The sequence below is a fragment of the Vipera berus genome (genome assembly GCF_964194415.1).
Source record: "Vipera berus genome assembly, chromosome: 5".
Classification (NCBI taxonomy): domain Eukaryota; kingdom Metazoa; phylum Chordata; class Lepidosauria; order Squamata; family Viperidae; genus Vipera; species Vipera berus.
This window is the reverse complement of record NC_138207.1, coordinates 7,401,124-7,414,825: the sequence shown is the minus strand read 5'-3', so window position 1 is coordinate 7,414,825 and position 13,702 is coordinate 7,401,124. Positions and strand designations below refer to the sequence as shown.

The 13,702-nt window shown below is 44.1% G+C and overlaps 1 protein-coding gene across 5 annotated transcripts in view; it reads right to left on the bottom strand.

Annotated features, from left to right (window-relative positions):
• Positions 1-13,702, bottom strand: part of EIF4G1 (eukaryotic translation initiation factor 4 gamma 1) — a 134,391-nt gene that overhangs the window by 17,041 nt on the left and 103,648 nt on the right. For 4 of the 5 annotated variants that reach the window (XM_081329139.1, XM_081329142.1, XM_081329141.1 and 1 more), the window contains 9 exons: positions 13,579-13,679; positions 12,466-12,568; positions 12,265-12,367; positions 10,121-10,380; positions 9,019-9,134; positions 5,944-6,116; positions 5,674-5,799; positions 4,103-4,184; positions 2,544-2,642 (listed from right to left, as the gene is read on the bottom strand). In XM_081329139.1, the coding sequence (XP_081185265.1) occupies positions 2,544-2,642; positions 4,103-4,184; positions 5,674-5,799; positions 5,944-6,116; positions 9,019-9,134; positions 10,121-10,380; positions 12,265-12,367; positions 12,466-12,568; positions 13,579-13,679 (1,163 nt within the window). Of the gene's footprint in view, positions 1-2,543; positions 2,643-4,102; positions 4,185-5,673; positions 5,800-5,943; positions 6,698-9,018; positions 9,135-10,120; positions 10,381-12,264; positions 12,368-12,465; positions 12,569-13,578; positions 13,680-13,702 lie in introns of those variants that run through there. The other variant, XM_081329143.1, reaches the window with a different exon arrangement.

Sequence of the window (13,702 nt, the reverse complement as noted above, 5' to 3'; positions counted from 1 at the left end):
ACTTGGCCCTTTCATGACATGTGGACTTCAACTCTCAGAATTCCTCAGCCAGGCGAATTCTGGGAGTTGAAGTCCACAAGTCATCAAAGGGCCAGGTTTGGCGAATTCTGGGAGTTGAAGTCCACAAGTCATCAAAGGGCCAGGTTTGAAGACCCCCATCCTAGATCCTCCAATACTGCAAAGGTCTGCAAGTAGCTTCAGGAGCGGTGCTTCGAAGCAGCCAGTGTGCCGAAAGCTGGAGAATGGGGCTGCAATCAGTTTGTTGTTGAAGAAGCAGCCCCTTTGGGATTTATTTTTCAAACAGACAGTAAATTGTGCCTTTTATTTCTTAATCATTTTTAAGGGCTATTAATCTTTATGAAGCGAAAAGAGGCTCTCTTCAGCCACAGCATATTATTCCTTTTTGAAGATCTGCCCCATTTTGGGAATTTATTCTTGTTAAACAAGGAAGAAGGCTACTAGGGCAAGCCAAAATAAAAAAGTGTTGAGTATCTTTTTTAAAAAAAAAAGTTAATGGAGAAATATAAGGGCAGGAAAATGTGGTTTTAGTTTATTTTTAGTAATTTGTAGCTTGGTCTGCTTTGCTCTGCGTGGCTAAAACTTTCCAATTTTCGTGATCCCTGATTAGCCAGCAATTCTTAAGTGATGCTAAGAATGCTAAGAAGATGATAGAGGAGCAAATTATTAGATATATTTGAACAATCTTTAAATAAAATCTATCAGTTCATAGATCAGCTAAGCTCCAAGGATGTTAAAAAAACTTCTCAAACTACTCAGAGATACTCAAACTACTTCAGAGATATGTACAGAAAGTTACCAAACCATCAAGGCAATTTCACAAGCAGCTGACGATGCAGGAGTCAATTGCAATTTTGGAATATAAACCTGACACCAATTATTATTACGATGGCTTAAATATAAATCTCCCAACACAATTGAAAGAAGAGCTCAGAGAAAATCTGCAACTTTTCAAAGGGCAAGTTTGGGACTTTTTTTTTCCTCATAGAGAAATCCCTGAGAAAAAGAGAAGCTTATAACTACTTAATAAGATATTCCAGAGAAGAAAAAGATTTTATTCCATGAAGACGAGCTGGAAGGAGTAACTTAAACTTAATCAGTCAATTGGAATTAGGATGGATTTTTATCCGTTTTAATTGTTGTAATTGAAAGTCTTAATCTAAAGTTTGGAAATGTAATTCTCCTTTATATATAATGCTTAAATAATTTCTAAAGTTCGTAAAATATTATAGAAAGTGTGCTTGACAGCATCTGTGTTAACAGAAAGTTAAAGAAAAAGATGTATTAGTTTAAAGAAAAGTTTAGAGTTTTAAAAAGATTGTATGCAAGAAAAAATTATTCTATAAGGGTAACTTAGAGGAAGTGATCTAAATTTAATAGTGAACTTCAAAGTATGGATGTTAAGAGGAAGTTTAAAAAGATGAACTAGGAAGTTTTGATTTTAGAAATATTTTTGAAGAAGTTTAGTCTTTCAAAATGAATTTGAAAAAATGTAGTGACTTTTGTTAATATAAATGGTGCTTGTGTGAAAAAAATGAAATCTTGATATGATTTTGCCGATTAGATGGATTTGTTGTTACAGAAATGGCTAGCTATATGCTAAAGTGTAAAAGTAAAAAGTTAAGGCTGTAATGTTGTTACCCTATACTGTGCCAAGAGTCAGAAGTCAACATTTTTGTTTTCTATCTTCCCTTGTACCTCATCTTTCTCCCTCTCTTCCCTTCCCTTAATTTCCTATTTTTATTTTTCTTTGTTATTTTATATACTGATAAAACAATAAAAGTCATTTAACCCAAGAGATGCTGTAAAGCATTATGGAGCTGTAAAGGTAAAGGTTCCCCCGCACATGCATGCTAGTCGTTTCCGACTCTAGGGGCTCATCTCTGTTTCAAAGCCGAAGAGCCAGCGCTTGTCCGAGGACGTCTCCGTGGTCATGTGGCCAGCATGACTAGATGCCAAAGGCACACGGAACGCTGTTCCCTTCCCACCGTAGTGGTCCCTATTTTTCTACTTGCATGTTTACGTGCTTTCGAACTGCTAGGTTGGCAGAAGCTGGGACGAGTAACAGGCGCTCACTCTGTTACGCGGCACTTGGGATTTGACCCGCCAAACTGCCGACCTTCTGATTGACAAGCTCAGCGTCCTAACCCACTGAGCCACCGCGTCCCTCTTATGGAGCTGTACATAAGTCTAAATGCTATTGCTGCTACTAGACCAGGGGTCTTCAAACCTGTCCCCTTTACGACTTGATTCTGGGAGTTGAAGTCTACAAGTCGTAAAGGGGCCAAGTCTGAAGATCCCTGTACTAGACCAAATTATGCTGTTTTTCCCAAAAGTAGTAAAGTCTTTTTTTTATGTCTTCCTTGTCAGAGACCCATAAGCTTCCTATGGGAATAATATTGCCAGACTTTACTCTAGATCAGGTGAGCAATGAGGAAACAGAAGGCTTAAAGCAGTTTTTCATCTTAATTTTCTGTTGTTTTGGATACTATCACCAACCTTACTACCCAGCACTTCCTCCTTACCTGCTCTGTGATGAACTTATTGATATCCTGGTTCTCCGGCAGGAACTCTTTCCAACTCAGTCCACCTTCTCTCCATAATGTTCCTGCCTTCTTGTGGCTCTACAGGGAAGAGAGACAATCTTTGCACCATTTTGCATACAACCTCACTGAGCTGTCCTTCTGCTTTGTCATGAAGCCTACACGGAAGGGAGACACCACAGATGCCGAGTCGTGTGTTAGGGGCATAGACTCAAAAACAGCATCTCGCCAAAGTAAGGCCTACACCAACAATAAGCCCTAGCTTGATTTTCGGGGGTGGGTCTTAGCCCTATCCCAAAAATAAGCCCTAGTTCTGGGGTGAGGCACACCTAAACATCAAGCTGGGGTGGGGGTGTGGAGCTGCCCCACCCGCCCCGCACCCGCTTACCTTACAGCCAGGCCTCTCCTTGCCGGCCTACGTCTTCTTCTGAGGCCTCTTCTGCAGCCGGGCCTGCATTTCTCAGTCAGGGGGCTTTCTGGAAGGCCTGTGCGGCCAAGAACCGAGCTACGGATTCAATCCATTACCTTGGTTGTGCAAGATCTCAGCAGCCGAGCACCAAGCTATGGATTGAATCCATAGCTCGGTACTTGGCTGCTTAGGCCTTCTGGAAAGGCCTGACTGCAAAACGCAGGCCCGAATGCAGCTGCAGAACTTTGGCCCCAGAAGAAGTGGACCGGCTGAGTGGGGCTGTCAGTGCCAGAGGTGAGGTAAGGCCTACCTGGAAAATAAGACCTGGTCTTATTTTCGGGGAAACACGGTATATCTAAAGTCTAAAAGTATCATGGGTGGGTTTGTCCTAATTCTAGAAGGTCAGATAGAATACAGGAAGTTCTTGATGTACAACCATTTGTTTAGCCACTCCTTAACGCTATAATGGCACTGAAGAAAGTGACTTATAGCAATCCTCCCTTATGACCACTGCAGCCTCCCCAGTCATGTGATCAGGTGCTTGGCAACCGGCATGTATTTACCATGGTTGCAGCACCCCAGGATCATGTGATTGCCATCTGTGACCTTCCCACCCAGCTTTTAACAAGCAAAGTCAATGGGGGAAGCTGAATTTGCTCAACAACTTTGCGGTTCATTTAACAACCACCTTGGTGATCCACAAAAATTCTGATCCCAATTGTGGTCCTAAAGTCAAGGACTACCTGTCCATTACCCCTGCTCTCAACTCCCAACTAACGACCTGCTCCAAGCTCACAGCTTTTCTTTAGAGGTGGAAGGAGAGTGAAAGACTGTGTCAGATGTCATTTTGGATCAAGTGAACCAAAAACTGTGAAAGACAGGGCCTCATAGAGGCTGATTTATCTGAACAGGCTTCTCCTAGAACAGGACTCCTGAAACGTGGCCACTTACAAGACTTGAGGACTGCAACTCCCAGAATTCCCCAGCCAACGAGGACCTGTCCTAGAACCAACAAAGGTAACCCAATGGCAGGCGCACATGACGGTGCTAAGTGAACACATGACCCACAATGTTTAGTCTTCTCAATCCTTCACAGAGGCCAATAAGCAGATGGGTTGCTTGCAGAACATACCATTCCTTTGCAAAGCAGGCCCAGGATCTCCACCAATAGAGTCGTGGCTTTGCCAATAGGGACTAGGGGCTTGGCGATCTCCCTGGAAAAAAAGCAGAGGGGTGGGGGGAAAGAAGGTCATGCAACAGGACACAGCAGCAGAGAACGCAGGCGTATCTATGGAGATTCTCAGTCATCCAGGTCACGTTTATCCCACAGGTGCTTTTCCAAAAAGGCAACTGGACTTCCCCGTTCTTTCTTTTTTCTCTGAAAATGTTTTGCTTCGTTTTTGTTACAAATAATAGGAGCAAGTTATGAGAAAGACTGTATGTATTTAATTTTACATGTGCTAACTGCAGCAAGAATTGTATTTGCCCAACATTGGAAACATGAAAATTTACCAGCTGAAAAAGAATTAAGAAAATTTTAAGAGTGTGCAGAAATGGATATACTGACCTTAAAGATAAAAGAGAAAGAAGATTCAGTGTATTTTAGAACATGGGATAATTTTTATCCCATGAAAAACGGAATGTGATGTAACGTTGAATATATACTAGTAAGATGAAGACTATTGAGTGATTAATTAACATATTATAATTAATAACTATTCATTCTTTTTTTAAAATACATGAACCCAGACAACATGCTATATGCTAAATATTAAGAATGTTATTTTAACAAATCCTAACCCTAACCCCAATCCCACCCTATTTGCGTCCTAGTCATTTCCGACTCTAGGGGCCGGTGCTCATCTCCGTTTCAAAGCCGAAGAGCCAGCGCTTGTCCGAGGACGTCTCCGTGGTCATGTGGCCGGCATGACTAGACGCCAAAGGCGCACGGAGCGCTGTTACCTTCCCACCGTAGTGGTCCCTGTTTTTCTACTTGCATTTTTTACGTGCTTTCGAACTGCTAGGTTGGCAGAAGCTGGGACGAGTAACAGGCGCTCACTCTGCTACGCGGCACTCGGGATTCGACCTGCCAAACTGCCAATCTTCTATATGTGTGTGTATGTATGTATGTATATATATATATATATATATATATATATATATATATATATATATATATATATATATATATATATATATATATATATATATATATATATATATATATATATATATATATATATATATATATATATATATATATATATATATATATATATATATATATATATATATATATATATATATGTATGTATATATATATGTATGTATATATATATGTGTGTGTGTGTATATATATATGTATATATATATATATATGTATGTATATATATGTGTGTGTGTGTGTGTGTATATATATATATATATATATATATATATATATATATATATATATATATATATATATATATATATATATATATATATATATATATATATATATATATATATATATATATATATATATATACACATACACATACACATACATACATATGAAAACGTTAATTCCTCCACCATTCAGAAGCCTCTTGGGTGAGAAGCAAAATGTTTTCGAGGGGGGAAACAAAAAACCAAGATGTCCAGTTGCCTTTTGGAAAAGCACCTCTGGGACAAAATACGCAGGGGTGTCACTCAGCTTACCTGAAGAGCTCCTCCATGGAAATCCCGCCTTCTCTCAAAATGGGAGTGATAATCTCTGCCAAGTACAGCCATATATGGGGTATATCGATCTCCATGTCTTCCCCGATCTCCAGGATCTCATGCAGTCTGGAAGTCAAAAGCCAGGCGTGAGGATCCTACCAGCTCTAGGACTCCTGCCCGCCCGTCGTCCTGCTCCCCAACCCTCTGGCAACCCTTCCCCAGCTCTTCCTGGTGAGAGTGAGAGTGAGAGAAAGAGGCAGGCCCCATTACCCTTTATAGTACTGCTCCTTGGGGAGGTGGCCTGCCTTGACCAAGTGGTAGAGCAGCAGCCCCATGTGCTCACGAGCGATGGTGCTCCGCTCTAACGTGGACTCGATGCCATTCCGGACAAAGATGTAGAGCTGAGTTGGACAACCCAGTTCCTGTACACACTGCAGAGCTTCCTGGAAAGAGAAAGCAGTTTTTTGGGGGGAGGGGGAGGAGAGGCTTTAGACCTTGCTGCAGATGACACCAGCAGACCAAGATCAAGACAGAATAACAGGGCTGGAAGGGACCGTGGAGGTCTTCTAGTCCAACCTCCCGCACAAGCAGGAGATCCTACACCAGGGCTCTTCAAACTTGGCCCTTTTATGGATTTGTGGACTTCCAACTCCCAGAATTCCTCAGCCAGGCACGCTGGCTGAGGAATTCTGGGAGGTGAAGTCCACAAAGTCGTGACAGGGTCAGGTTTGAAGACCCCTGTCCTATACCGTTCCCGACAAGTGGCTGTCCATTCTCTTCTTAAAAGCCTCCCGTGATGGAGCACCCACAACTTCTGGAGGCAAGCCATTGCATTGGTTGGTTGTTCCTACCGAAGTTCTAGGTTGCTTCCCTCCTTGATTTAGGTCAGCGAAACCCGATCAAAAGGCCACCATTCACCACCCAGCATCCGCCCGCTTTACGACTCTACACGGAGACGGAGGAACGGCTTCCTCAAGACGTCTGCTCCCTCCCAGCAAAGCAGCCGCCACAGACCGCCCTGGAACTATGGAAGGCGAGTAAGGCGTTACCAGGAAGAGCCGTGGTGGTGCAGTGGTTGCAATGAAGTACTGCAGGCCACGTCTGCTGACTGCTGGCTGCCAGTCGTTCAGCAGTTTGATTCTCACCAGTACAAAGTTGACTCCATCTTCTATCCTTCTTGAGGTCTATAAACTGAGGACCCAGATTGCTGGGGGTGGGGGGCAATATGCTGACCGTGTGAACTGCAAATCACTGTGAAGCGGTATATAACTCTAAATGTCATTGCTACCAGGCACGGTCTGTTGTGTTTGGCTCACTTGGGTTTGGAGTGTGGTGTGTGAAGAATCAAGAAAAGACTCTACGCTAGCACAATAATGCTTCGTTCAAATTAAAACGCTTTTGTCTGTCGTCTAACCCAGCGTTTTCCAACCTTAGGAACTTGAAGATGCGTGGACTTCAACTCCCAGAATTCCCCAGCCAGCATAGCTGGCTGGGGAATTCTGGGAGTTGAAGTCCACGCATCTTCAAGTTCCTAAGGTTGGGAAACGCTGGTCTAACCTAAAGCCCTGACCCGACTCATATTGTGATGAGTGAGGAAGGCCATCGTAATAAACCATAATGCAAGTCGTCCTTGACTTCCGGCCCCAACAGAGCCCAAAATTTCTGTAGCTATGCAAAGAGTGTTTTAAGTGAGCTTTGCTCCCATTTTAACGGCCTTCCTTTCTCCCAGCTGTGAAGGGGATCACTGCAGTCGTTAAAAAGTCAGTAACACGGGTGTTAAGTGAAGTTGGCTTCCCCGCTGACTTTGCTTCTCAGAAGGTCGCAAAAGGGGATCACCTGGGGCCTCGTCGTAAATAGGAACCAGTTGCCAAGCGTTCAAATTTTGATCGCGTGAACCATGGGGATGCTGCAGTATGGCAGTTTGTTCAGTGCTGCTGTAATTTCAAACAGTCACTAAACAAATGGTTGTGAATTCAAGAACTACTTGTATAACTTATTTGGGCACAGCCTGTTACGTTTTGTTCACTTGGGCCTGGAAGTGTCGTATGAACTCCAACCCATGTTTTGCATAAACCCAGAGAATTAAGTTACTTGGGAAACCAGATTAAATGTGCTGTTCAAATCCACCTAGTTTATAAGGGTAACTGAAGAGAACTTCAAGAACGAACAAGGATTTGACGTAGGATGCAAATTTCCTTAGTTCAATGGTTCTATTCACAACAGCACCCTGGCTACCACTGTAGGGTCGGTCACCAGTCAATTCACACATTGCTTAAATCAAATGGCATATTTTCCTGTTAAATCCACAGGAACATTTTGAATTAATAGGCCTGTTCTTCACATTACCCACTCCCTGGGGGGGGGAGTACAATATTTTCAACCAGGCAGAGGGTTTCGCTTGCTTACTTTTGTTTGCTGCTTGCTCCTGAGTCAGAAGCAAAGAAGCAAATCCAGAGGTGGTTTCGCTTGTGGTTTACACTGATAGGAAAACCTGAAATTCCAAGTCTTCCTAAGGCAGAGTAAAATAAAAAAACTTTTTAAAATAAAAAAAACACACACATTCTGAGCCGCCTCTGAATTTCCTCTGCCAGACCTAGCAGGAAAAGAACACCCTAGCTTGGTGCTAAGCTCTGTTCTGTACCAGCCTGCTACCGGCCCTGCAGAAAAGGCAGGGACAACCCGTTTTACAAGAAGGCAAGAGGCTGGAACTAAGCCTGCCAAATTTATGGATACAAAAGCAAACAGAACAAGACACGAACCATGAAACAGGAGCTATTCAAGCGGTTGCCTTCAGCAAACCAGCCCTCCCACGCATTCCCCTTTTATACAGTTCAGGGCGTGGCTTCTCTCTGCCTCCTTCCGAGGTGCCCCATTGCCTTCCTCTGTTTAGTCCTGATTTTTATTTATTTTATTTATTTTAATTCCATTTATATCCCGCCCTTCTCCAAAGACTCAGGGCGGCTTACAAGCTAAGCAGTAATTGACTGCCTCCTGCGTCCTTGAACAGGGTCAGCTGTGGGTCATCTTCATCCACGCTGTCAGGCTCACACAGCTGGGTCTGCATCGTGACCAGGTGGGAGGAGCCTGGCTGAGGGCTCTCATCAGCAAGCTCTCCAACCCCCTCAGCAAGCTCTTCAACACCCCCCTCCTCCTCCTCCTCTGAATCGTCCGACCCAACTGCCGAACCCACAGGCTGACCCTGAATCACAACAAGCTCATCGTTTATCCAAGGACCTGTGGCCTCACATTCTCCGAAACGCCACAACTGCCGAATCGCCATTCCCATTGCCAAAAATCTAGGTCGGTTTTTACTTTATGTTCCTCCTATCACAGCCCAAAACAAACCTTCAGATCATTGATGTGTAGGTATTCCTCAGTGATGGCCTTGGCCTTCTTCTCCAGCTCTTCTTCAGACAAGACAGGTTTGGGGGGCGGTTCGGGAGCCACTGGCTCACGCTTTGCTGCAGGGAGAGTGAGAATGTGAGAAAGGCGGAGAAAGAGAAAGAAATATTGGAGGATTCACATCATAATAATCTGTAGAATTCTGTAGAGCCCTGGTGGCGCAGTGGTTAAGAATGCAGTATTGCAGGATAATTCTGCCCACTGCCAGCAGTTTGATCCCAACCAACTCAAGGTTGACTCAGCCTCCCATCCTTCTGAGGTCGGTAAATTGAGGATCCAGATTGTTGGGGGGGTCCATATGCTGACTCTGTAAACCACTTAGATAGGGCCATACAGCACTAGGAAGCGGTATTTAAATCTAAGTGCTATTGCTATTCTCAAGGTGAGTATAAAGATAAAACCAGAGACTTTTCTTTTGGGTTTAACGGATAACGACTTGAAAGAAAATTTAGGACTTTGATGCTATATGTTGACGGAAGCAAGATTACTGTATGCGTAACAGCAGACGATTGGCTGCTAAAGTTAATGGAGCTAGCCGAGATGGCTAAATCGACTGCTTTCATTAAAGAAAACAATTTTGTTTCTACTTGGAAAGAAACCAAGAGGTGGGAAAAAAAATGAAAGTCTGATTTGGGGTTTTTGCTGATTACATGGGTTTGTTGTTATAGAAATGGCTAGTATATATTATTATATAAAAATAAAAAGCTGAGGTTTTGTGCCAGCCCCTCATTCTACTGCACCAAAAGGAGTCAGAAGTCAACATTTTTTTCCTCCCCACCCCCAGTGCCCTACACCTTTTTCTTCTTCCTGTTTCCCTCCCTTGTCTTCCTATTGTAATTCTGTACCTTACATGATATTTTGATCAACCGATAAAATTTTGAAATGAAAAAAAAAGGAAGACAGAAGAAATAAAATCAGAGCTCTTTCCGGCCTGAAATTGGGATGGGAGGGGGGGGAAGGAGGAAAGAGAGACAGAATCCTGTCCCTGTTTCATTTCTTATTTGTAACACACACAAACACACACACACACACTACTCCCACTTACCAGGTTCCCTGCTTCGGTCCCGTTCTTCTGTCATGCTAGCCACTTTGCGCACCGTTTCCAGGACCTCTTGCCGCTCCCGTTCGCGCTCCCGGCTCCGGTCGTCCATTTCTTTGCTGAAGCTGCGCTTGGTGACCGGGATTCGGTTTCTCTCCGCCCGCTCTACCCTCTCGCCTCGCTCCACGCGGTCGCCTCGCTCCGCCCGCTCCAAGCGCTCGCTCCGCTCGCTGCCTTTTTCGGAGCGGTCGCGGCTGCTGCTACTTCTGCAAAGGCAGCACCCAAAAGTGCCTCCCTTTAGGCGAGGGCCCCCTTCCCAGCATCTTGCGGAAGAATCCGGAAATCTCCCCCGCCGGAGGGAAAAGGGTCACCTCACCCATCACTGAATGGTCCCCGTTGCATTAAGTGGTACAACGGAAGGGGCCAGAGTTAAAACAAAAACTCCCAAGGCAATCTCAAATCTACAAGAAGTATCTAAAAAAGGGGAAATCATGGCAACCGGAGCAAAGTTGATTAAACTGAGGCGTTTCGTTTACTCATCCGAGTAACTCCCTTCAGTCAAAATGAAAATTTTTGGTTAGGCAGAGAGTCGCTGGAATGTACTAACTCTTGCCACACGACTGCAGGGGTTTCTCCCCCAAATGAAATGTCTGAAATTGTTGTAGGGTTTCCTGCCTAAGCAGAGAGTTGGACTAGAAGACCTCCAAGGTCCCTTCCAACGCTGTTATTCTATTCTGTTCTAAATGCAATGGGTAAATGAAGATTCAATCATCCAGGCCAAAAGCATCCAGAGATTAAATCATGGCGACTGGAACAAAGTTGATTAAACTGGAGGTGTTTCGTTACTCATCCAACTAACTTCCTTCGGTCGAAATGAAGTTATGACACACGTGATATCATACAAATACATACAGATGCGAACGATACACCTATCATTTCCCAAGGGAACGAAAACACCATCAGAAACTATTGTTTTAAACTGCATGGAGAAAGCCACAGAGTTTTAGCAAAATTCCCTTCCCTTTGTACCAAGCAGATGAAATGCAAATATTTCGTGTGGAAGTAGTCTGGATTTCCAATTCTGTTTTGCAGATTGGATTCACGAAGTAAGCAGCATTTAAATTGCACCATTCATTACCGATAGTGTCAAGCCATGATTGTTTTGACCAATATTTGCAAGCAACTTGGAATCTGACGGTAATCCTTTGCTTGGCTGACACGCTCTTATTATGACGGCCAGTATTAATCAACACTTTAGCAGCTGTGGATGACAATTCTGCCTGGGTGCCTGTGGGATTACAGGGTCGTAAAAAGAGAGTCTCTGGGATTAAGTGCTCTTTATTGTACGTTGTGTTTTCAACAGCATGTCAGTGGGGGAAAATGTGGTGCATTTTAAAAATGGTGATTGCGTATCTGTGGCTCGTGCATGCCAAGATTTAAGGTTTGAATTGCTCTGTTTCTTTCTATAGAGGTAGTCCTTGACTTACGACCACAATTGAGCCCAACATTTCTGCTGCTAAGTGAGACCTCTGTTAAACGAGTCTTGCCCCATTTTACGACCGTTCTTGCCACAGTTAAGTGAATCACTGCACTCGTTCAGTTAGTACCGTGGTTGTTAAGGGAATGCTTATCAGAAGGTTGCAAAAGGGGATCATGTGATCCCAGAACACTGCAATTGTCATAAATATGAGTGAGTTGCCAAACATCTGGATTTTCATCACCTGACCAAGAGGATGCCCCAATGGTTGTCAGTGTGAAAAATTGTGTTAAGTCACCTTTTTTTCAGTTCCATTGTAACTTTGGTCACTCAGTGAACTGTTGTAAGTCGAGGACTACCTGTTTCCAGCTTGGTTACCATTAATCTTGGCTAGATTGTGTAGCTGTGTAAACCCAGCCCATTTTGACAAGGTCAGCTTTTAATGTACTGTTAATGGGTTAATTCAGTCGTTGGGTTAAGGGTGCTGTGTGAGCACAGCCCCGTTGTGTAGCCCACACCCCTTCGACCCACCAGCTTGCAGAGCCCAGAGAAGCGACCACATTGTTATTGAGGGTCCTGAACCCCAGGATAGGCCCTTCCACGCTTCTCTTAAGCAAGCCCCAAACACAAGAGGAAATCCTTTGCCAACAGACCCGTAGAGAAGACAACCAACCTTTGTACCACACGCCGAACATCTTGGCTCTCTGCAGGAGCCGACTGTTGTAAGGCTGAAAAACGATTCAAAGTACTCGTGGCCGGACGGTTGGCGTCAGAAGCTGCAGGAAGGAATATGGCAGGGTTGGACGAGTACGGAACACCAAGGCATCACCGCCCATTTCACCACACTCCCGTTTATGCCGGTTTGCCACCTTACCCGGTTCAGCAGGTTTGGCACCCGAACCGCCGCTGCTGCCTTTCCCCCAGCTCAGCCGTCCGCCAGGTGCAAAGAGCTGACTATTAGTGTCAATAGAACTAGGCTGTCAGAAGGAGAAAAAGACACAGTTCGTTGGCTTACTATTTAGCAGGCATGCTTTTCTGCCACCTTAATTGTTCTGCCTCCATCTCACAGGCAAACGCCTAACACGGCCTCAATAAACCTCTAAAGCAGCACAAAATCCGTCAAATATAATGCAAAGACACACTTGTGGCAATTCAGAGTACTACTCAGCGCCCTCATTCATCCCAGGTGAAGTCCCAAAGATGCTTTTTCGAGAGGCAACTGGACTGTTTTGTAATTCTTTCAAGACGTTTCGCTTCTCATCTAAGCAGCTTCTTCAGCTCTGACTGGGTGGTGGGGAACGGAAGGATTTAAATTCCTTGCAGACAGCTGGTCATTTGCATTCTTTTAGGGAGTCGTTGAGGCTACTTGGATGTTTATCTCTGTCCTCAGGGCCAGCTATGTAGTGCAAGTGGGTGTGGAGCTGTGCTTTCAGCTTAAGGCTCCACACCCATTTGCACCACTCAGGTGACCCTGAGGACACAGGTAAACCTCCAAGTGGCCTCAACGACTCTCTAAAAGAAGGCAAACGACCAGCTGTCTGCAAGGAGTATAAATCCTTCCCTTTTCCCCACCCTCCAGTCAGAGCTGAAGAAGCTTCTCGGAGGAGAAGCGGAAACGCCTTCAAAGAATAACAAGAAAGTCCCAGTTGCCTCTCGAAAAAGCATCTTTGGGATAACCATGACCTGGATGACTGAGAATCTCTATCAACCTCTCAGATGAAGGTCTTACTTTACTTCACAAATTTAACTTATTCACTTAACACATTCGTGCAGTTTTATTTGAAAGATAGGCCGGATATGTTTTCAAAGATCATTGTAACATGAGAAACAACTTTTGAGCCTTGACCTTTTAAAAATAAAAACTAGAGCATGGTAACGAAAAGCTATCAAAAATTTGGGGTCTGTGGACTTTATCTTCCATCATCTAGAAAAAGAAGACACCGCCCCCCTCTATTTTACTAGTACCCAAAACCAGTCAGCAATGTACCTTAGTGATCTTGCTAAACCTGCTGGGGTCAATGGGCCGGTTGCCCTTGGTGATGGGAACGGTATTCCAGCCATCATCTGATACTAGGTTTCCTCGTCCCCCTGTAGAGATAAACCCAAATCAA